The following is a 22542-nucleotide window of genomic DNA, read 5'->3' as shown; positions in this document are numbered from 1 at the left end:
AGATGGAAGAGGTGGTGCATGTGGTTGCAAATGGGAGGAGATTGTCCATGTGAGTGAAATGGGAGGATCTGTCTCTAATAAGGCCCTTCATTTTCCGTGTTTATTTTGTTTAAAATTGCCCCTTAAAATGAGTGAAAATCAGTGCAAAAAATTAACTTCCCAGTTTTCTGGACAAATATCAGGGTTAATATTGGGTAACGGGATGACAGAAAAAAGCAACAACTAGAGAAAAATAATGAGTATTGAAAGTGAAAGCCGTTTAATGCTGCAGTTTATTTCATGAACTGTACATTAATAGTACGTACACATATGCCTGCTTGTGTGTGTGTTTGTGTGTATATCTTTCACTAAATTTCCTTTAACAAATAGCCTCAGGTCTACACCTAGACTAATTGTTTATTAACATAAGCAAACCTACTTAATGTTTGGATTTTCTTAACATAATTGGTACTTGAATGGTGCAAAATTTGAATGAAAATCGATCAAAATTGAATAACAGCTTTTGTAAAACCTGATAACTTTTCAGTAAAGATCCGTAAAAACTGAAAATGAAGGGCCTTAGATATGGCTTACAAAGCCCTGGCTCTAAACTTCTGTACCTCCAAAGGGCATAGCTCTATGCAATGAAAAATATTCCTTGTGGCAATCAGCCATACTTTTTTTTAAAGTAAGTTTTGTCCACCCTGTCATTTGTATGGCACACACTGGGAGGTGTAGAGAAATCAGTATAGAATATTAGGGTTAGAAGGGACCTCAGGAGGTAATCTATTCCAACCCCTTGCTTAAAGGGGGACTAATCCCCAGACAGATTTTTGCCCCAGATCTCTAATTGGCCCCCTCAAGGATTGAACTCACCACCCTGGGTTTAATAAGCTAATGCTCAAACCACTGAGCTGTCCCTTCCCTCAAACCAATCTGAACCTTCACCTAGTAAAAAGCAAAAAAGAGTCCTGTGGCACCTTATAAACTAACAGACGTATTGGAGCATAAGCTTTCGTGGGTGAATACCCACTTTGTCAGATGTATTCACCTATGAAAGCTCTTGCTCCAATACGTCTGTTAGTCTATAAGGTGCCACAGGACGTTTTGTCGCTTTTTACAGATCCAGACTAACACGGCTACCCCTCTGATACTTCACCTAGTTGTGGGCCATGAACCCAGACATCTCACTAGAGGTTTGACAATATGTGGCTAACTTTCTCATTTTTATTGTTTAATTTCTATGTTGCGTCTGCACATTCTGGCTCCTGCTGGTACCAGCGTAACACAAAATAGATTATTCTCTCTCTGGAGTCCAGAGACAGCTGGATGTTCTGGAGGTCTTGTGAATTTTGTATTGTGGGGTTTCTAGACTAAAGGAGGTGCTTCGCATAGGACCTAATCCGGTGGGAGTTTCTCTAACTCTTCTGAAGCTTGGAGGGCCAGATCCCCAGCTAATGTAAATTGTCTTAGCTGCATTGACTTCAGTGAAATTGCTCTGTCCATTGCTTGAAATAAATGGATATGTGACAATTTACACCAGTGGCGGAGCTGGTTGGGGATCTTTTTTTACTTTGTCCATTGCTAATGATAAGCTGTGATTTTAACCCCTGTATGATGCATGACAGGAGGTATCTCTCTCCCTCTCTCCCCTTCCCCTCCCCAGCATGTGATCTGTGTGGGCGAAGGAAGCTCTTTGACACTACTTCTAAATGAATTGCTATACCAGAGAATTAATAAAATCCATATTGAAGTGACAGCTGGTGGACAGGCTTGGCTTTTCCCTGCATCACTTGCCTCTCTAGTGGCCAATGTTCTGGGCTCACTGCACATTTATCCTTTTATTATAGCTTTTATTGATTTTTTTAAAAAAAATCTGTTTCCTTAAGAATCATAATTGCGCTGTTCAGACTCTAGCTTTGGTCATATCAGCATGAGCTACTAATATCATTTTTCTTTTGGTCCTTTAATTACTGACCTTCCAAAGGCATTCAGCTAATGGAAAAAAAAATGTAAAAAAGCAAGAATCTATTTTCCCAATGTCCTTTTAATAGCAACATTCACCAAATTCCAGCCTCTCTGTTACTTTGACTGTTTGGTGCCTTGACAATGGACACATGCTTTTATTCTGTATCCCTGGCTTCTTTTGGCTCTCCCCCCTGTGGTTAGATGTTGGGGGTGTGTGTGTGTGTGTGTGTGTGTGCTGCCCGAGTCCTGTGCAGACAGCTGGCATGGCAGACCTCGAGCGAACCACCCAATGACCACAAGATCTGTTAAGGGATGAAGGCACCCAGCCAGCTTTATTGTCTATGAAGCACAGTACTAGTATCCCGCAGACTCTACCGGACCACTAATACATGTATGCCTGTAATAATGGACCAGCTCAGTGAACGGCGGAATTTTCCATTTCTCCCTAGGTCAGACAAAAATACTCCCTCTGAGATATATCTTTATAACCTGATACAAACCAGTTATTACTATCCCTTTGACATAGTTAGTTGCTGCCCCCTGATGTGGCTAGCTATACCCATCACCTTGTACATGTTGGTTCAATTAATACATGTCTATTATGTACTGTTGTCCTGACCTTATCTTTTAGGAGGGGTCAATGTGTTCCTGTTATTCTTGGGGAATGTTTTTGTACCATCCTTGATATCGGGATGTTCTGGTACCATTTGATATCGGGATGCATTTGCATGAACACTCTGGTACTAGCACATCTTAGAAATGTGTATTTCTGCAATATTAGCCCTGTTCTTGCCAAATTCTGTGAGCGGTCCTGCCTCCATATCAGGCCTCTAATACAAGAGCTTACATCTCTTAGGCTCTCTTCCTATGACACCCCTCTCCTTCTATTTCATATATATCTGCCAGAAACTTTAGGCTGACCCAGGATATCTGTCTACAGCATAGGTCACGTTAGAAGGGGTTCAAATGAAGTCTAGAGCAAAGAACCACTTACCCATTTACCCTGCAGTCAGGAGCAAGAAGAGGTGAAGCCCGTTCTTTTAAAGGAAGGAAACACTAAATTTCGTATTGGGGATGGAGAGGTGTTCCCGCCAAGTGATTCTAACTATTTCCAAAGGATTCCTGGTTTGACGCAGAGAGAAGTCTCTTTGTTTTCTCTAGCTCTTTAAGCGGAGTCAGCCCTTCTCATAGGTAATTAAAGCTTTACTTAAAAAAAAAAAAAAGAGCGAGAGAGAGAGAGAGCAAGTGAGAGAGAAAATCTCTGCCACTTATTGTCAGCACCAAGAAAAGACACTTGAGGGAATTAAATTGCTAGATGATTTTTATAAGGAATCTGAATAATTTTGCATTCTACCTGCAAAGAAGAAAGTGAGAAGTTGAATATCGTATAGCAGAATGTAGTTTGTAACTCTCTCAAATGGCAGCTGATGGCAGCCAGAAAAATTTGGCCATTCATTATTTTCTACATAGCATTTGAGGCAAATATAAGGACTTGGGCCACATTTAATTTTTTTCTCCTTCTCCTATTATTATTAAACATTTATATTGGACACAGTCTAAAAACCACAACCAGGTTGGGCCCCATTGAGCCAAGTGCTGTACAGATGACCCACAGATCGTACAATCCATTTTGGATTGGTTTTAATTTCTCACAGGGATCTTCTCCCCAAAAAATAACTTCAAAAGACCAGCGTTCCATTCATCTTTCAGAGGTCCTGACCATTCATGGCCACTAAAAATCTCCTAGCACTCTTGGCAAGATGGTCAGTGCTAGCTCCAGAGTCCTAGCCAAATGCTAGTAATTACCTCTAAATCTCCAAGCAAATTTTAGCTGAAGTTTCAGATTGATTCTGTATTCTTCACCTCCCGTCTTAAAAGTGTATATATTTTTTTCTGCCAGCATTTCACCTGAGAAGTTGCTGTGTGTCAGGAAGGGAAGAAACCATTAGAACTGCACAATAACTGATTTTTCAGCTTGCTGTATGATTTAAAACAAATTGTTTTAGGGCGACCCCAAATGGAAATTTTTTGGTGAACCGAAATGTTGCGGGGAGGGAAAAAGGGTTTGGGACTGAATTCTACATTTTGGTCAACCCGAAACTAAATGTTTTGTTTAGGTCTGGAGTTCTTTTAATGGTTTTTATAATAAATTTGATGCAAATTTTTAAACAGACAGTTGGTTTGAATAAAAAAATCAAAAGGTTTCATTTAGGAAATGTTGAAATGACATGCTTCACTGGTTTTGTTTTTTAATGGAAACAATTTGGCAAAATTGATGTGAATTCACAAAATGTTTCAGTCGACCTGAATCTGCGTTTTTTGGAGAAAAAAAGTTTCATCTGAAAAATTCTACCCATCTCTAAAGAATTCCTGTATTTAAAGTGCTTTGGGATATATATATAATGTCATTATAGTTAGGGAACTGTAGAGGGCTGGTTACCCGCTCCAGCCCTGATAGGGTTAAAGCCACCCTTGGGAGAGGGCTGAGAGAAAAGCTGGGCTGATTGGGAGGCAGCCTCAGCTGGAGGACACGCCCCAAAGAGACCCAGCTGGCCCTGTAAAGATCAGGGCAGCCAGGAGGTCAGAAGGCTCTCTCTGGTCTGAGAGAGAGCAGGGTCCGGCTGCCTAGCAGAAAGGGTACTAGGGAGTGAAGCAGGGCTGGGGAAAGCCAGAGGAGCAGGGGAGCTCCTGACTGGCAACTCCCCAGGCTCCAAGGCCTGGTTTAAGGCCTAAAAAGGTACTGAGTGGTAGAGGAAGGCAGCAGGTCTGAACCCGCTTGCCTGTGATGAGTGGCTTATACTGCAGTCTGCCCCAGGGAGTGGGGCTAGATAGTGACTGGCAGTAGCCCAGACTGAGGTGAGGTGGGGTTAGTGGGTGGGGGTTCCCCTGGGTGGGGAGACCCGAACCTGAGAGTGGGGGGGTATTCCCAGGGAGGCAGCAACCCAGAGAAAGGGGCACCGGGGTCCGGGAGAGGCACGAGGCCCAGCGGCGAGCAGGACACCAGCCTGCAGAGGGTGCTCTAGGCTGGAAGAGAGCTAATTCCTAGAAGCAGCAAAGAATCCTGTGGCACCTTATAGACTAACAGACGTTTTGCAGCATGAGCTTTCGTGGGTGAATACCCACCCATGCTGCAAAACGTCTGTTAGTCTATAAGGTGCCACAGGATTCTTTGCTGCTTTTACAGAACCAGACTAACACGGCTACCCCTCTGATACTTAATTCCTAGAAGGTACCAGCAGGAGGCGCTGCAGCAGTGAGTCCACCCGCTTACAGGAACACAACTTAATTCAGTTGGAAAACAAAACTCCAGACTGGCCCTCCACAGTCTGGGACATAGCAAATGATGTGGAGAACTGGAGTATAACAGCACAGTAACTATAGAATCATAGAATCGTAGGACTGGAAGGGACCTAGAGACATCATCTAGTCCAGTCCCCTGCACTCACGGCAGAACTAGGTATTATCTATTATCTATGCTGCCATTGTCCACTGTAAGTCCAGGCCAGCTCCTTTGTGCCTGTGAACAAAGAGAATCTTTCTACTGGGAACGTTTGTATTATATTAACAATGCTGTGAGTGAATCTACTCTGTAATGGAGAATGTGCAAGATGTTTCCCTTTGATAAAATAATAATAAATGTGATTCAGAAGAAAAGAGATGTGAAACACTGAAATATCATTCTGCTCGTGCATCACAGTCTGGGAGTAGTTCCTGTAAATGGCAATTATTATAGCAAAGTGTAACATGTCACTGAATAGGGTGGGCTACTGCAGATTTGGACTGGGGTGTGTGGGATGGAGATGGATTCAGACAGGAAATAAGGTGCTAATTTTTAACAGTGAGGGTAATTAACCACTGAAACAATTTACCTAGGGTCATGGTAGATTCCCTGTTCCTTGAGGTCTTTTAAATTAAGGTTGGATGTTTTTCGAACTGTATGCTTTAGGTCAACCAGAAGTTATAGGCTTGATGCACGAAGTACTGTGTGAAATTCAATGGCCTGGGTTATGCAGGAGTTCAGCCAAAATGTTGCTTATATTAATTTATTGCTCCTAGTTACAGCCTATTAGACCAACTAGAAAAAATTCTTTGCTTCCATGGATGTCAAACATTCAGATACATGTAGATGGGTATCCTATATCCATAGATAAGATCATTATCGGAAGAACCCAAAGCTGACTGAATTTAGATCCAAATATGAGGCAAGTTTGAGGGTCTCTTCCTCCAAGAACTGTGTATGTAAATGACAGCACAATGCCATCTCTACAACTAACTCTTACTTTAATGCACACCCATGGGTGGAGAAATGGAGGGAAGTAAAACCATTTAGGTTATGGATTCTTATGTATCTTAAATTTGTATAGCACTTAGATACCTAGATCATACATCCTCTTAGATGTCAATTCACTCATTACAAATCTACTATTATAATGTGCTACAGTATTTTATTATGAAATGCTGAGACAGAGCCGATTTTCTTTCTGATGGGGAAATTATCATATGGAAAGTAATATGCTCCAGTGTTGTTAATTTCTTTATGCTTTAAAACTGATTTTTCTAGAAGGAAAATTCTGCTTGATATTTCATACAATATATGCTAATCTTTCCTCTCCATAGTATAACTCTGAATTGCTGGTGTGCTTTTTATTGTTATGCTGGTCCTCTACAGCACAGTATAATGTTTTGGCAGTAGCAAACAATTAATTATATTATATTAGAGCCAAATGCAATCAAGTACTCGTTTTTCTATGTAGTATAGTCACCTATTGATATTGCATTAACTAGCATCTTAACACAGGAGAGGCTTAATAAGATGCAATATTACTCTCTTGGCTGTTTAATTAAACTAAACAGTCATTGTGGGTTGTGCATTGGTTTACTGCCAAGGGAAAGTAAATCTGAATCATATTAGTATCACATGCCAAATTATGTTCTTCCCTCATTAGAGAGCATCTAGGAGAGCTGCCATTAGTGTCACGTGAAATGCTTTTGTATTACATTGGACTGTCTTGTAATGCAGTGTCCTCCTAGATACTGCTGAGCAGCAGCATGTATTCTTGTCAAGCTTAGCATACATTATATGCTGCCTAAACTTACTGCATATTTATGCATTGTCCTATCCTGGCTGGTGTATTCACATACCACTACCTGGTACTGGATAGTGGCAGGACTACTTAGCTGAGTGTCACAGTTCCTATAGTGCTAACAGAATTTTTTCCCCTTAGCTCCAGGAAGGGGACCTGCACCCTTGGAGCAGGAAGATCTGAATTTTATCCCTGCTGTCACCATGAAGTTCCTAGTAGCTCCATGTTGTGCAGCACGGTGAAAAGTGTGAAGGCCTGGGTGGATTTGTTATAATATTGTTATCAACATATATTCACCACAATTTTTTTGCCTGCGGTTTACTGTTAAGGGTAACCTATGTCTGTAGGGCAACTCCAGTGCTGGGTTGGGATGAGGAATCTACATATCCTATAACCATGTTCTATATGACTGGCTGTTGATATCTCATTGATATCAATGAGAGATGCACTTGAAGAGTAAGATCATTATTTTGGCCCTCGATATTCATTGTAACTAAATTACTGGGTACTATAAACATTTTGGTCTTAAATGTGAGACTCTGGCTGCTTGTGAGATGTTACTAGGGTCCATTTTATAGCCAGGGAGTCTTCTAGTAATGCTCCATTCTTCTCACCATCCAAGTCCCTGTATTGCAGGATCTCTTCCTCTGGCTCAGCAGGGTTGGATGCGGCTGCGTATGGAGTTCTAGTCTGTTCTAGCTTGGGCCCTGGGCAGCTGAGCATTTAAGAGTAGAAAAACAAACCAGGATGTGTCACGTGAGAGTGACCCAAAGCAACCCCTCTCTAAGGGGCTGAGCATGACACTTCTGAGGGTTCCCAATGGAGCCTGGAGACTTTTCCATGCAACGACCTTAGTTTGAGGTCAGTGGACTGCATTGTCATTAGATGGTCAGGCTGACACCTGGAACACAGGGGAATCAAATTGGGTAGGGAGAGTGAAGCTTGCTAGCCATTTAGGGAGCTCAATGAAGAGAAGCACAGGGGGCTACAAAGAGCAGAGAAAAGGAAGGGCAGAACTGAGGGCATTCTGCCTCTTCTCTGCATTGGGTCCTCCTTAGTGTTTAGAGAGTTACTAGACTCGGATATTTCCACCCCAACGGGGATCAGGATATACTGACAACCCCACAAGAGCACATTTGTTTTCAAGATTTCAACCCCAGTTTTGCAGAGCCAAAGAGGCGTGGATAGGTTTGCATAAATCAAAGCAATATGGCCAGCACAGCTCTCTGATTATGCAGACCCTACCGCCACTACATGGTTTCAAGGAGTGCAGCCTTACTGTTAACACAGGCTTCTCCTTTAAAATGTTTTTGTCGTCTATCTCATGTTTGCTTGTTTGTCTGTCTCCTCAATAGAAAATTAGCCTGGAGTTCTATATTGACATCCACGCCCACTCCACCATGATGAATGGCTTCATGTATGGGAACATCTTTGAAGAGGAAGAAAGATTTCAGAGACAAGCTATTTTCCCGAAGCTACTCTGTCAGAATGCTGAAGATTTCTCCTTTGTAAGCAACATTTCTCTTATTTTGTTTTTATTTTCCTTTTTAAAAAAAAAAGATAAATGTGAGGCTTAATGAAAGTCTATGAATTTTGTTTTTAATGTGAAGCGTGAAATATTTTCAAATTTTAATGACAATATGTTTGTCACCATTTTCCCGTCAGTTACCAATGGAGATCACACCCCTTCTCTCCAAGTTGTACATTGTGGTTATACATCTTACAGTTGTCCACATACAAAATATGAACAGCCTAAGTCATCCTACTTGTAAGGTTGAAGACGTTAAAGCAGGCTGAAAAATGGAATTTCAGACCCTTGGGAAAGCCAAGATTTCCAAAATTGGGCAAAAAGTCAAAATCTTAGAATTATTATTATTCACAACATGAAATATTCTAAAATATTTTGTTCCAGCCTCATTGAAACATTTCATTTTGATAAAGTCTAAATGTTTCATTTTAACTTTGACAAGGTGGGTGAGGTAATATCTTTTACCGGACCAACTTCTGTGGTGGAAGGGAACAAGATTTTGAGCTTCACAGCTTTCTGAGGTCTGCAGAAAGTAACCAGAGTGTCTGGCTTTATAATTTGACTTTTATGTTACGTTATAATAAAAAAGTTTCAACTATTATATTATATTCATAAATGTAAACAATGATAAAGTCAAAATGACATGCTTTGATAATTTCCTGTTGGAAATGTTGATCATATTGATACACAGACATATTGAGTGTCTGTGGCCCAGCCGCCGCTCAGGATATTATGTCTAGCAGGTTTGCTCCACATTAGGGGTAGGACTTCTTAATCTTCTCCTGCTTTGCCAGGAGAGAGCTTCAAAAGGGATCCTGCTCTGCCTCAAGAATTTGGGTTCAGTGTGTTTACACTGCTGTCTGACTAGTACAGCTCCTCGCCTCTCATTAATAGGGAGGGATCCTCAGGGCCTTCTTCCCGCCACTTTCCCCTTGATCGCTCTCTAGTGAGCAGGCTTCTTCCGTGCTCGCTGCAGGTTTATCAGCAGTGGCAGCTGGTCTGGTAGTGCTGTCCAGCTGCCCACTCCAGGCAGCCTTTAACCATCACCTCTCAGCTACTTTCCTAGTGTCTTTCTAATATGACACACTCAGGGCCTGCTGTAGTTTTGGGCTTTTCTAGGCACGCTGTGCATTCTGGGATGTCCCTTGAGGCGAAGTCCCAGAGCACAGAACAGCAGAGTCCAAAGCTAGATAAGAAGGGAAAGGGGCTGAGATTAGGTGCAAGGAATGGCAGAAAGTCTCAGCCAGTTCTTCTCTTCCCAAAAGCACTGCCAGGTGTGTGTTGACTAAATTTGGTGGGAAGCATAGAGAACAGGGGACTGGGCATCAGCACTGTTGGCATCTATTCATGGTGCTGTCAAGGACCCTGTAGACGTTCTGGGGCAAGTTGCTTCACCTCTCTGTACCAGTCAGTTTACCCCTTCAAATACATATTAGACTTGAGTGTGCTTAATAAAGTAGGCTGGGATTTTCCAAGGAGGCTAAGGGAGTTAGGCACCCAACTCAAGGAATTGGGTGCCTAACTCTTGAAGGCTCCTTTGTGAGAGTATTTAGGGCAATAACATGGGGCTTGGGAGACCTGGCTCCAAGCCCTGGCTCTGCCACAGGCTTCCTGTGTGACCTTGGGCAAGTCACTTTGTTTCTTTGTACCTCAGTTTCCTACTTGTACAATGGGGGGAAAAGCACTGCCCTACCTCACAGGGGTGTTATGTGGCTAAATACATTAAAGACTGCAAGGTGCTCAGATGCTACAGTGATATAACAGTCCCTAAAATGGATAGAAAAATGGAGACTTAATGTATGTGTGTGACAGGTTCTTTCTGTTAACAAGGGAAATGAGGTTTCTCTATTAGTCCAAACTCTCGCTTAAAAAAGGATGTAGGAAATAGGTGCCAACAATTAAATAAAAAATGCTGCCTCCCCCTCTGACTCGTAGGTTTGTGTTTGGTGGTAGCTGGAAGATGAAAGTGCATGTTGGCTTCCAGCCCATTGCAGTTCATTCTGGTGATGCTGGCATGCAATATATTCTGTAGTGTCAGCACCCCCAACCTATGTAGTTGCTGTGTCATTTAATGCAGTGTAGGATTTGTTTGCAGTGTGAGCCAATGTGTCATACAAGGGAGCACAATGAACCGGTTCAGTGGCAGGTCCCCAAACAATAGCTACGCTGCTGTTCAACTTCAGAGGCGGGCTTTTCAGCCCACTGATCTCCTGTTTCATTTGGAGGATATACCCTGTCCTCAATCCAAAGCATTAATCTCTGCATAGAGCAGAATGTTTATTTGATATGCATGTATCCAGATATGAATAGGGATGCTTGCGGATTTGAAAACAGTGAGGGGATCCACCGGTGTGTATTTAAGGGAGCTACCGGAAGTTGCCACTGTTTTTCAAATGAAATAGTCTCCAAGCTGTAGCATTTTCAGCTGCATGTGTAGGAGTTGTGTGAACAGTTGGAAATATCATTGACTCCGCTGCTAGGATCGCTGCATAAAAGATATAAAAAGACTCCTCGGTTTGAGAGTTTTGTGTGTTTGAAGGGGCGGGGGGGAAGTGTTGGAGATTAAAAATTGTGTATGTAAATACAGTCCATTGAATGCTCCAAGAGGCGGGGGAAGTGCATCGTTAGCGTTATCAGGCCGATGTTTGAAAGTGTGGGAATAGGCCAGTGTTGTTGCTAATTAATTTTCCAAAGCTTCAGGAGGTCTCATTTTACATTGGATGCCACTGCAGACATTTGTTGGGATTCTAATAATTCAACAGCAGCACTTCAAGTGAAAGCAGGCGGCTGCATGAAGTGTTGTCCATAATTGACTAGCTCCATGTCTTCACACAGCACAGAGACAATGTTCCATTATGTTATCCATTGACAGGATCATTGCAACGATTACTCTCCTTAAAGCGTCTGTCAACCTTGATTGATTTACCAGGGACAAAGAACTGAAAAGGTTTGAAGTGCGGGTACAATTTTTGCCACCATTTAGCATATATAATGGCTCTCCTTTGATGTCAAAAGCTCATATTCTGTTAATAATGCAGAGGGCTTTTGAATGCAGGCTACTCATATGGAGTTCCACACTAATAACCTAGTTGCTGTGAAATGGGATTCACTTTGGGAAAGCAGTCATTTGTCTGGGTTTGACGCGTTCAGAATGAATCCCGATTCAATGGGATTTTTTTCAATGCTCTGCATGATTGCAGCTGAGTCCAGAGTGGGCTAGGAAAAGCAAATCCTTCCCTTCCAGCTGGGAATCTGGCAGCAAGCACACAGCGAGATGCAAACGAGCAGAGACAACAAGCCTAAGATGATGCGATCAAAGGCCTTGTTTGGTTTGTCTGGCAATCTCCCATTAATATACTGTAGGGCACATTTCACGCACGGCTGCTTTCTTCACCTATCGTTGCCAATAGGCCTTTTTATTTAAATGACAGCATGAGGGAGAGGGGTCTAGAGATTAGAGCAGGGGATGAGAGTGTTGTGTTTGGCTCTGCTACTGACTCACTTGCATGATGTCAGCCAAGTCCCCTAACTTCTCTCTGCCTTATCTGCTAAGTGGAAGATTAAAAAATAAATAAATGCATCTCATTGGAGTTCTGAGGATTAATCAGTCTACACAATAAATCATGTGTAAAGTGCTAAAAATTCTTTGGAAACTAATGCAGTTTTAAAGGTATCAGTAGGTATTTTAATTCCCAACTATGACTGTCTTGAAACGTGAGAATATCTTCCATATTCTTAACAACTTTCAAAAAGAGCCTCCGCCAGGAGAAAATGAAAAGCCAGCGACTATTTCTGTAGGTCTCACCAAAACTGCACCAGCTTGTGGTTGCAGATCCCACTTCCTGCATTGGCATTCACCTGGATGCTGCTGCACAAATAAGGAAACAGAAACGCAAAGAAAAGCGATGGAGTTTTCCTCTGAGACAAATATGTAAAAGTCAGATTTACTTGGGCTGCGGTAGAGGAAATAAGCTCAGAATTGGTAGGAAAAGCTTTTATATTTTTAAGTATCTAGAAAGATATTTTTAAACAACAGAGTAAATATATTATCTTCCAAAGTTATAATAGAAAGAGTTGACAGGCTCCTTTGAAACGGCTGACGAATCAGGTTGTCTGAGCAGCTGTTGACACCGTCTCTGAACACATTACACATTATCCATAGATAGGAATTGTTGCGCTGTTTGGAGTGGTGTTCTTAGTTTGACATTTCTCATTCTGGAGAGTGGATTAGTCATCGTGGGCCAGATACAAGCACCTGAGCATTTCAAGAACACGTTCGCCTTAGGGATGGCTAATTTTGACCTTTGTGACAGTATTAAAGGAGACCATCTGTTGTCTCTGTTTCAGTTAAAAGTAACAACCAGAGCCACTCTATAATGGTTTTATTGTCTCCCATGGATTGCTTTTCCGGCTGTTAAATTAAAAAAAAAATTTGGTGAAAGATCAGTGTTCAGGCAGCAACACAGTGAATAGGTGACACCCCAAACCCTTTCTGTTTCTTGGAAGTCTCTCCCCTCCTTCGCTCACCTTGTGCCTCAGAGCAGAATGGCTACATTATTACTCCTATTTCTCATTATTTTTACAGTAGCAACTAGGAGCCCCCTTCTGCCCAGCACTGTACAAATACAGTGACGGACTGGCCCTGCCAAGAAGTCTTTACAATCTAAATAGAAAAGATAGACAAAGAGTGGGAAGGAGACAGCAGTGAAGCGACTTGCTCAGGGTCACACAGCAGATCAGAGGACAGAACCCGTCTCTCCTGTGTTCTAGGGCCAGTGCCCGAGCCACTGGACCGGACAGTCTTCCCCAGAGGCTGAGCTCTGTGTGGCGTTCATATTTAGCACATAAACAATTAAGAATCAGTCCAGCCAGTCTTTAAGCTGATCTGCCTGCTCGTTGGGCCTGATTAGTAATACTCCGGACTAATGCAGTGCCTTTTATCTCAAAGCCCTTATCCCCATCACACAGGTGAGGCAACTGCGGGACAGAGAGGTTGAGGCCTCCATTTTTAAAATTGGATGCCAGAAGTTAGGCAGCTAGTGATGGCAATATACTAGCCGTTCGCTGCCGGAGATCCCACTCCCTTGCTGTGCTCTTCCCCGGGAAGCGGCTCTCTAAGAAAAGAAGGGCAGCAAGCCTGATGTCCTGGGTCTTGAAGCCAGGCCTGGGAGTGACCAGACAGCTGCCACATCCTGGGCTCCACCCAGTGACTACTGAAACCAGGTAGGCTGAGAAGCTTCCGGGGCTATAGCTTCAGCCAAGGCACCACCCGCAGAAGATGTGATTGGAGGCTCGCTCGGCTCCACCGATTGGTCCAGCTACACTATTTAAGCCAGGAGAAGGAACAGGACATTTGTCTGAGCAGTAGGGTGGTTTCCTGTTGTGACTGCATTGGGCCCTGCTTGTGTCTGCTTCCAACACCCAACCCTGTTCCTGGCTCCTGCTGGGTTCCTGAATCCAGCCTTTGCCCCTGTTCCCACCATGCTCCTGCTTTCTGCTTGATCCTTGCCTCTCCTCCAGTCCTTACATGTCACCTCCAATCCTCAGTGACCAGCCCTGGCTCCAACTCTGACTTCTGACCTTGACTCTGGTTTGATCCTTGGCTCTGGCATTTGGTGTCTGACCTCAGCTTCAACTCCAAGCTCTGACTCTGGCTTGACCCCTGGTTCTGGTAACTGCCAGTTGACTTTGGTGCTGACTCTTGGCTTCACTCCCCAACCTGGATTCATGCTCCACTCACTAGCCCTGACTCCTGCTCTGACCGCTAAGCCAGACCGCCTATGTCCTGGTCCATATCAGCAAGTTTTGGAACGTCAGGGTTGCCTTGAAGGGCCTTCCAAGTCATCTGCAGGTGAAACCAGCAAGACTTGGTCCTCCAGTGGCTAGAAGGGCTGGGAGCAGATAACAACCAATCAGGGCCCAGCAGACCAAATGAAAAGGGCTGGTTGCTTCTGTCAAAGAGCAGTATCTGGGTGAAGCCTAGGGAGGGTGTCATAAACAGATAGTTAAGGGTTAATGTCTCTTTTACCTGTAAAGGGTTAAGAAGCTCAGTAAACCTGGCTGACACCTGATCAGAGGACCAATAAGGGGACAAGATACTTTCAGATCTTGGTGGAGGGAAGTCTTCTTTTTTTTTTTGTGCTCTTTGTTTGGGGATTGTTCGCTCTTGGGACTAAGAGGGACCAGACATCAATCCAGGCTCTCCAAATCTTTCTGAATCAGTCTCTCATGTTTCAAACTTGTAAGTAATAGCCAGGCAAGGCGTTAGTCTTATTTTTGTTTTCTCAACTTGTAAATATTCCTTTTTGCTGAGAGGATTTTACCTCTGTTTGCTGTAACTTTGAACCTAAGGCTAGAGGGGGTTCCTCTGGGCTATATAAATCTGATTACCCTGTACAGTATTCTCCATTCTGATTTTACAGAGATAATTTTTACCTTTCTTTCTTTAATTAAAAGCTTTCTTTTTAAGAACCTGATTGATTTTTTCCTTGTGTTAAGATCCAAGGGGATTGGATCTGGACTCACCAGGAATTGGTGGGGGAAGGGAGGGGGGATGGTTAAATTCTCCTTGTGTTACGATCCAAGGGGTCGGATTGGTGTTCACCAGGAACTTGGTGAAAAAGCCTCTCAAGGCTGCCCAGGGAGGGGAAGGTTTTGGGGGGGACAGAAAGTGATCCAGACACTGAAATTTCTGGATGGTGGCAGTGTTACCAGATCTGAGCTAGTAATTAAGCTTAGAAGTGTCCATGCAGGTCCCCACCTCTGTACCCTGAAGTTCAGAGTGGGGGAGGAACCTTGACAGAGGGGAAAAAGGGTGTTCTCTCCACCATAACCCAAGAAAGCAGGCCTGGTCAGGGCCCATTGCTGACCACACTTTGTGTTTAGGTCACCGAGAGACTTCTTGATTCACACTGTGGGTGTGTAAGGTGGGCCAACCTGAGTTAGACATTGGTCTGTTTATTGAATACCAGGTGAGCTGACTTCACAAGACACCCCCCTGGGTGAGGCAAACTGGTGACACACTTAAATTAGTGAGCTGAATTTTAGCTCCTGCAGTCCCGTTTTCTTCACTGCTTCTCGTGTCTTCATTCACCCACTCCATCTGAGCTTCTCGTCCCTCAGCTGCTTCCTGATGGTGATAATAAAACTCTTTTCTTTCTCTCCTCCCCCACATCCATCCCTCTATCCTTCCTTACAGCCTTCCTTGATCTGCACCATTCCACAAGCCTTCTCCCATGTGCTAGCGACAGCTGCCCCAGTCTGTCAATGCCATCGCATGCTGGACACCCTGTTCTGTAATCTTGTGATCCACAGCACTAATCTCTGAAATCACTCTGCATTCTGGGGCACCACTGAAGGAAGTGCTGTGGACCAATGCAGGGGCTAATCCCAGGAGACAAGTGCTGGACCAAGCAAAGGATCAGAAGGGTAGTTGTTTTGGAGTTGGGCAGGGGCAGTTAGTACTGCAAATGGGATCAGGGGGAACAGGTGTGTCTGGTTGTCCAGCGCAGGGATACATCCCTTCTACGTATCTTTCAGTCATTTAGACAAAACTCACTTGTCACTGGAATACCAATGACTGCTGCATTCAGGAAGGCTTTGTCAACATCGTACAAGACAAACAGATCTCCCCAGAAATCTCTCAAAACCAGAACACAATAGAAATGATTCTAACGCTCTGGTTGTTTTCTTATACCAGTGGCATCTCCAGGAAGACTAATATATCCATTATTTATTTGTTTCCCCTTTGGGATACATTTTTGTTCTCTGCTCCTTGGACATGCTGCTTTATACTTTGAGAGGGAAGTGGGGGGGTGTTTATGGTGACACGGGCAACAGTCTGTAAACTGTATGTTTCTGAGTGTGTATGTCTGAGTCTCCCAAGAACGCTGCCCTCTGGAGATTTTTGGCCAAATGAAACTGATCTGTCACATGATAGTGAATCAGTCCAGCCCCATGTTACCCAGAGGCTTATCTTTGAATTAATCTGTTCCACTAAGGGGGGGGGAATAAACACCCACGAGCTATGCAGTTGTTGTTGTTTGTTTTTGTTTTTGCTATTTTCTTCTTATTTTGCTTGTAAATGCATTGTTTTTAAAACCACAGGGGAAGAAATCCTGTATGTTTGAGGGTGAAACAGCTTTCCTGTTACTCTAAAATTATTAGCACTTAATCTGGTAAAGTAACAGTTACACAGACATTCACCATTACTTTAATCAACCATCTGGGGCTGGATTGTGGCCTGACGAGTGCAGCATCACAGGGCTGTTAGATGTGGATGGACAGCACCTTGTGCAACCGAGTCCTAGTCATTACCACAGTACCAGGGGCGGCTCTAGGCACCAGCAAAACAAGCTGGTGCCTAGGGCGGCAAAATGTAGGGGGCGTTCCCTGCCGCCGGGGGGGGGGGCGGCAGGCTGGGCCGGCGGACCTGCCGCAGTCATGCCTGCGGGAGGTCCACCGGAGCCCCGGGAGGACCGGACCTCCCGCAGGCATGACTGCGGACGGTTCGCTGGTCCCGCGGCTCGGCTGGACCTCCCGCAGGCATGCCTGCGGCAGCTCAACCGGAGCCGCCGGACCAGCGAACCGCCCGCAGCTGTGGGAGGTCCAGCCGAGCCACGCGACCAGCGGACCCTCCGCAGTCATGCCCGCGGGAGGTCCGCTGCTCCCGCGGCTCCGGGGCGCCTCCCGCGCATGACTGCTTGGGGCGGCCAAAAACGTAGAGCCGCCCCTGCACAGTACATAGCCAGTTCCTTATTATTAAGTCTATCTGCAGCCTCGCCCGCGCCTCCATGGGGCAACTACTTTCCCAAGCCTTTCCTGGCACAGAGGGGGTGGGAAATGGGTGGAGCTTTCACACACACACACACACACACACCCCCTCTCCCGGGAACCCCAAACCTGCTGGATACTGCCAGTGCTTTGGGGAGCATATCCTGCATCAGGCTCTGACCCAGCATAGTTTATTCCCTCCCTGGAGCAGGGGGGAACCCAGAAGGATCTTGAGATTCAGAGTCATAGTCTCCCAGCATAGCTTTCCAGTGCCCCTGCCTGAGAGCAGCTTGTGATCTCGCCATCCACGCCTTGGAATTAATTGTGGGCTTGTCATTTAATGATGGGTTTATCAGTTTCCCAATAGGTTATTCTAGCTAGGTTGCTGCTTCTGTGGTAGCTGTGCCTTCTTGTCTGTCTGTCTCTGTGGCAGTGTCCGAAATGTGTGTCAATGCCCTGCCAGGATGCCCTCCCTCTCGCCTCCAATACTCATACCTCTGTTGTAACCTGTAGCACCTCAGGCAATTGCTACAGGATATTCTTGTGCATCTTTTGAGGCAGTGTCTCATTTTTCATTGACAAGCCGGGGAAGTGAGGACCCCAGAGCTGCACGGTATTAAACAGTATTGATCATCAGCTCAAAAGAATACTACAAAATGCCAACTCTGGCTTCTTCAGCAGCAGGGTGCGTGTTGTGGAGCAGAGGTCGTCTCTACAAAGAGCAGCTCTTCTTTTCCTGATTATGGCTGAGAGGCGTTTATAGAACGTATGGACCTAACCAGCACCTGTCACAGGGTGGGCTCGGCCTTTACGGCAAGCTGGGCTCAGCTCCAACTGTGCCGACTTTTCTGCCTGCCCGGTGATGGGTTTGTCAGCCAATGGATGAGACGGGTGACCAGGCAGCACGTAATGGTAGCCAGGGATGGTGTTTCTCATAAAAAGGAACCTGCTCAGTTGGAAGAGAGACCGACAGATGAGAGATCTGTAAGGCGGATTCTATAGGGCACGCAGAGTCAGACACGACCGGAGAAGGGGCTTCCCACTCCAGTTAGAGGGAGCCCTGGCTGGTGCTACCTGCAGTGAGGGACAGGAATAAAAGAGGGAATTTGGAGGCCCTGAGGAAAGGTTTCATTAGAAGACACGAGTCTGTAACAGATAATGCAGAGGGGTGATAAAGGGAAGAGACAGTTGCATTGGTTTAGGTGGCCAGGCTGGGACTTCCAACAAGTGTGGGAGCGAATCCCCCTTGTATCGGTCTGCATCAGCAGGCTACAGTGGACTGCTGAGACCCATGAGGCTGCCCTTGACCGAACAAGGGAAGACCCAGCTGGAGGTTGCTGCAGGCCTGTTTTTGATCTGCATTGTTTTAATAAACTAGATCCCAGAAGGGGTGGGGGTTACACTTGCATGGGTGACTGGGACCGTTTTGGAAAACCCCAGGAGTATGGAAATAGAGGCACTGGGAGAGTCCAGTGGTGGAGGAGGTCAGACCCTATTACAACAGCTTACAAAAGAGAGACTGTCGCTGATGGAATTCTGAAGGACTGGAAATAATTAGAAAGCGTGGATGCCACCCTGCAAACACGTACTACCAGGCTTCGTGCTGCACCAGGCTCAACCACCAGCTGCCTCCTGCATTGTGCGCTATGCCTAGCGTGCTTCCAGACTGTATATTGAATACAACTTACCAAGGGCCGTAGTGGAGTCTCCATCGCTTTCAATATTTAAATCAAGATTGGGAGATTTTCTAAAAGATCTGCTCCAGGAATTACTTTGGGGGAAGTTCTGTGCCCTGTCCTATACAGGAAGTTAGGCTAGATGATCATAATGGTCCCTTCTGGCTTTAGAATTGATCAGTCCACCCGCTATTTGCAAATATGCTTTATTTTGGCTTCCAGTTGCATTCACTTCCATGGAGGACAGCATTAGTTCCTTCAGCCACAGAGATTCTGGAGTCAGAACGTAACTTGGCCGTTTGTTGATGATGCATGAGACAGGAGCGCATAACAGCTCCCTCCTTCACAGCTCTGGGCTGCTGACCAGACAAAACAATCTGTTTTTGTCAGCAAACTTAAGCAGGCATGACTCAGAAGGCACTTAAGAGGGGAAAGGTTCTGATATCCCATTGATGCATGTGTGTATCTCCCATTAATTCTAGTAGGAGTTGTGCTGGCGTAAAAAAGGGATAATGGGTCCCCTTAGGGAGAATATCAGTGTGTGCAGTAACAAAGTGCTTTTTTTAACCATCTTTTTTCTGAGTAGAATCACACTTTAAATCCTCAGAGAGTGGCTCAGTGTGGGTTGTGTTTATGTCGGTCCTGCAATGTGATTGCAGTGCTGTATTGCTGGGTACTTCATGTTGAATAGTAGGAAGAAAGAAAAATGAGGCATCTCAGTAGAACCTGATAAAGCTTGTTACAGTTTGAGGATCTTTGGTTCTGAGGTGTGCGTTCAGGCCTATGCCAATCTCATTCTTAGGGCTGGGCAAACGGGTTCAGATCAAATCAGAACCTTCCCATGAACCCTCTCTGACTGTCAACTGCAAGGCTTGAAATAAGTCAGACAATTTCTCTAATTCTCTTGTTGCTGCCCACCTTGGCATTTCCTGCTTCCAGCTGGAAGCAGGAAATGCCAGGCCCCAAATATTGTGAGACACGCTATCTTCCCAGCTGTTGTCAGGAAGAACCAGAATCTTGTGGGGAAAGGCCCATTCTTATAGGCCAGAGTTGACCAACCTGGGCCTCAGAAGGAGCCAGAATTTAGCAATGTACATTGCCAAAGAGCCAAGTAATACGTCAGCAGCCCCCCATCAGCTCCCCCACCCCCGCTCCCAGCACCTCCCACCCACCGGCAGCCCTGCTGATCAGCACCTCCCCCTCCCTCCTCGCACCTCTCCATCAGCTATTTTGTGGTGTGCAGGAGGCTCTGGGGGGCGGGGAGAGGAGCGAGGGCACGGCAGGCTCAGGGGAGGGGGTGGGAAGGGGTGGGATGGGGCAGGGCCTGTGGCAGAGCCAGGGGATGAGCAGCGAGCACCCCTCGGTACACTGGAAAGTTGGGACCCGTAGCTCCAGCCCCGGAGTCGGTGCCTGTACAAGGAGCCACATATTAACTTCTGAAGAGCCGCAGAGCCACAGGTTGGCCACCCCTGTTATAGGCATTCTAGCCTGGTTCTGCTGCCCCAAAGGAGTTTGGAAAAGCTCCAAACTATGGCATGCTTATTCGAACTACACCTGACCTTTCAAATCTCCTGCACTTCAGCAATAGTTAGTTATTCTAAGAAATTAAATACGTCTCCCTCTCTGCATCAGAAACGCCCTGAGACTGTGTGGGGGTGAGACATGCGCATGAGTCTGAGTAATTGGAGTTCTGTTCACAGTATATCACGTCTCTGCTTCCAGCATCCTTCCTTTTTACTTGCCACCTCCTTCAAATCAGCCTCCCACTTCTGCTGCTATCTCCCTTCGTTTTAAGCAATCTCCTCTGTGTTTCAGAGGCTGGCTACATTTCACTCTAAAAGAAATAAAGCAAAAAGTCTGCCTCCTGGATTCCAGGGTTTCCATATCTCCAGACCTTTTCCACACGGAGTCGGTAGGCTATCATGGGAAACACTAAAACAGATGCTTTCCAGTCGATTAAGAGAGTTAATGGAGCTGGCATGAGGAGATAGTTAAGTTGGCTTAGAAGTATGAAGCTTCCTCGTTGCTTTCGGAAAAGTAAGGAGATAGCTACTTGATGGGCTACCGACTGCGAGACTAGCAGGGTCAGAGCAGCGGCTGCTGGGCACACCATGGAAGTAATTAGTTCAATCCATAAGGTGAAAGAGAGCTGCCAGTTGCCCCCCTCTTAGAATACACTGCTGGGAGGATAGCAAAAGAGTAACAATTTGTAATACCACTATTTACAATCTTCCTTGGCAAAGATGTCCAACTTTCCCAGACTTCGGTAGAAAGATCTGGAGAGGGAGGGAGTTACTGATGATGGTGTAAAACTCTTCGCTGAGATGGATTTGGTGCACCGTGGGGTTCAGTCCATCTCCCAATGGCAGCTGTATTCTTCCTTTATGACAACTGTCATTCTTTTTTTGTCCTCTAACAACAATCTTTTTTATTTTTTTCACTATGCTAAGCATTCTGGGACTATGAGCAGCGGGTTCAGAGAGGTGAACCCAGTTTAAGAAATCTGAGTATTCTTTTCACAGAGGTCATTTGTGTACAGCATTAATGGATCACCTCAGAGATGCTCTAATTGAGTAATGATTATGCTTGACCATTGCTGGTGATGATGTGTAAAGATCACAGGACAATTTGTATGCATAATCCTGGTTTATCCCAGTAGGTAACACATTTGTTGCTCAACCACTGAGCAAGCAAAAGATGAGCGTCCTATATAGGGATTATTACCCTACAGGAGACACTGCAAAATATAACTTTCTTTCCAAAAGAAACATGAGATGGGATAAACTGGCATATCTTCGATAATTACCTGTAATGCCAAAGCATAACAAAGAGCATTAAAGGCAGCAATATATCTTTAACTCTGAATTCCTCTGTTTTTGTGGGTCTCCATCTAACCCATCAGGACAAATGGTCAAAACGGATTGTATGTGCGTGTGCTGCCAATGTTGCATATGTAATCTGTGCATGAATTCACCTACGTGTGCAAATGACAGAATTTATTCTCAGTAACCTATGTGTGTATTCAAGTCAAGTTTTTTTTTATTTGGAAAAGATCTCCTTTGCATGCACAAGTGATAACGTGCAGAATTTGAGTGCGGACATTGCAAACGAGGTCAAAGATAATTTGGAGCATGTGGCCATTCAGGTTACTTTGACAAGAGTTTTTGTGGTGGGTTTATTATCCTCCATCTAACCCTGTCTATGTGTACACCCATGCTGTGGAATATTACACAGTAAGACATGGATTACGGATGTTTTGTATGTCATATATCTCAAAATCTAATTTCGGGGAAAAATGGGAATTATATTTTGACTAGCTCTGCTATATTGAAAGTTGATCTTTCAGGCCCTATCAACATTGCATTCAGGACTGTGCTAGTGGCAACCAGGTTTCAAGTTGGTTGATGACAGCATGGTTTCCTTCTTACTTCATCTGGTTCCTGTCTATATTCAGTGTTCCTTCACTCTCTTTGTCTTGGATTGGCAGCTTGTAGTCCAGCCTGAGTAAGATGCACTGCGAAACTGCACTGTCTCA

The 22542-nt window shown here is 44.8% G+C and overlaps 1 protein-coding gene across 8 annotated transcripts in view; it reads left to right on the top strand.

Annotated features, from left to right (window-relative positions):
* The window catches only part of AGBL4 (AGBL carboxypeptidase 4), a 1358157-nt gene that overhangs the window by 1210303 nt on the left and 125312 nt on the right, over positions 1 to 22542 (top strand). For all 8 annotated transcript variants that reach the window (XM_045028065.1, XM_045028068.1, XM_045028071.1 and 5 more), the window contains one exon: positions 8387 to 8539. In XM_045028065.1, coding sequence (XP_044884000.1) covers positions 8387 to 8539 — 153 coding nt within the window. The remainder of the gene's footprint in view (positions 1 to 8386; positions 8540 to 22542) is intronic.

The sequence above is a fragment of the Mauremys mutica genome, chromosome 8 (genome assembly GCF_020497125.1).
Source record: "Mauremys mutica isolate MM-2020 ecotype Southern chromosome 8, ASM2049712v1, whole genome shotgun sequence".
NCBI classification, from domain to species: domain Eukaryota; kingdom Metazoa; phylum Chordata; order Testudines; family Geoemydidae; genus Mauremys; species Mauremys mutica.
This window is presented reverse-complemented; position numbering and strand designations above follow the sequence as displayed.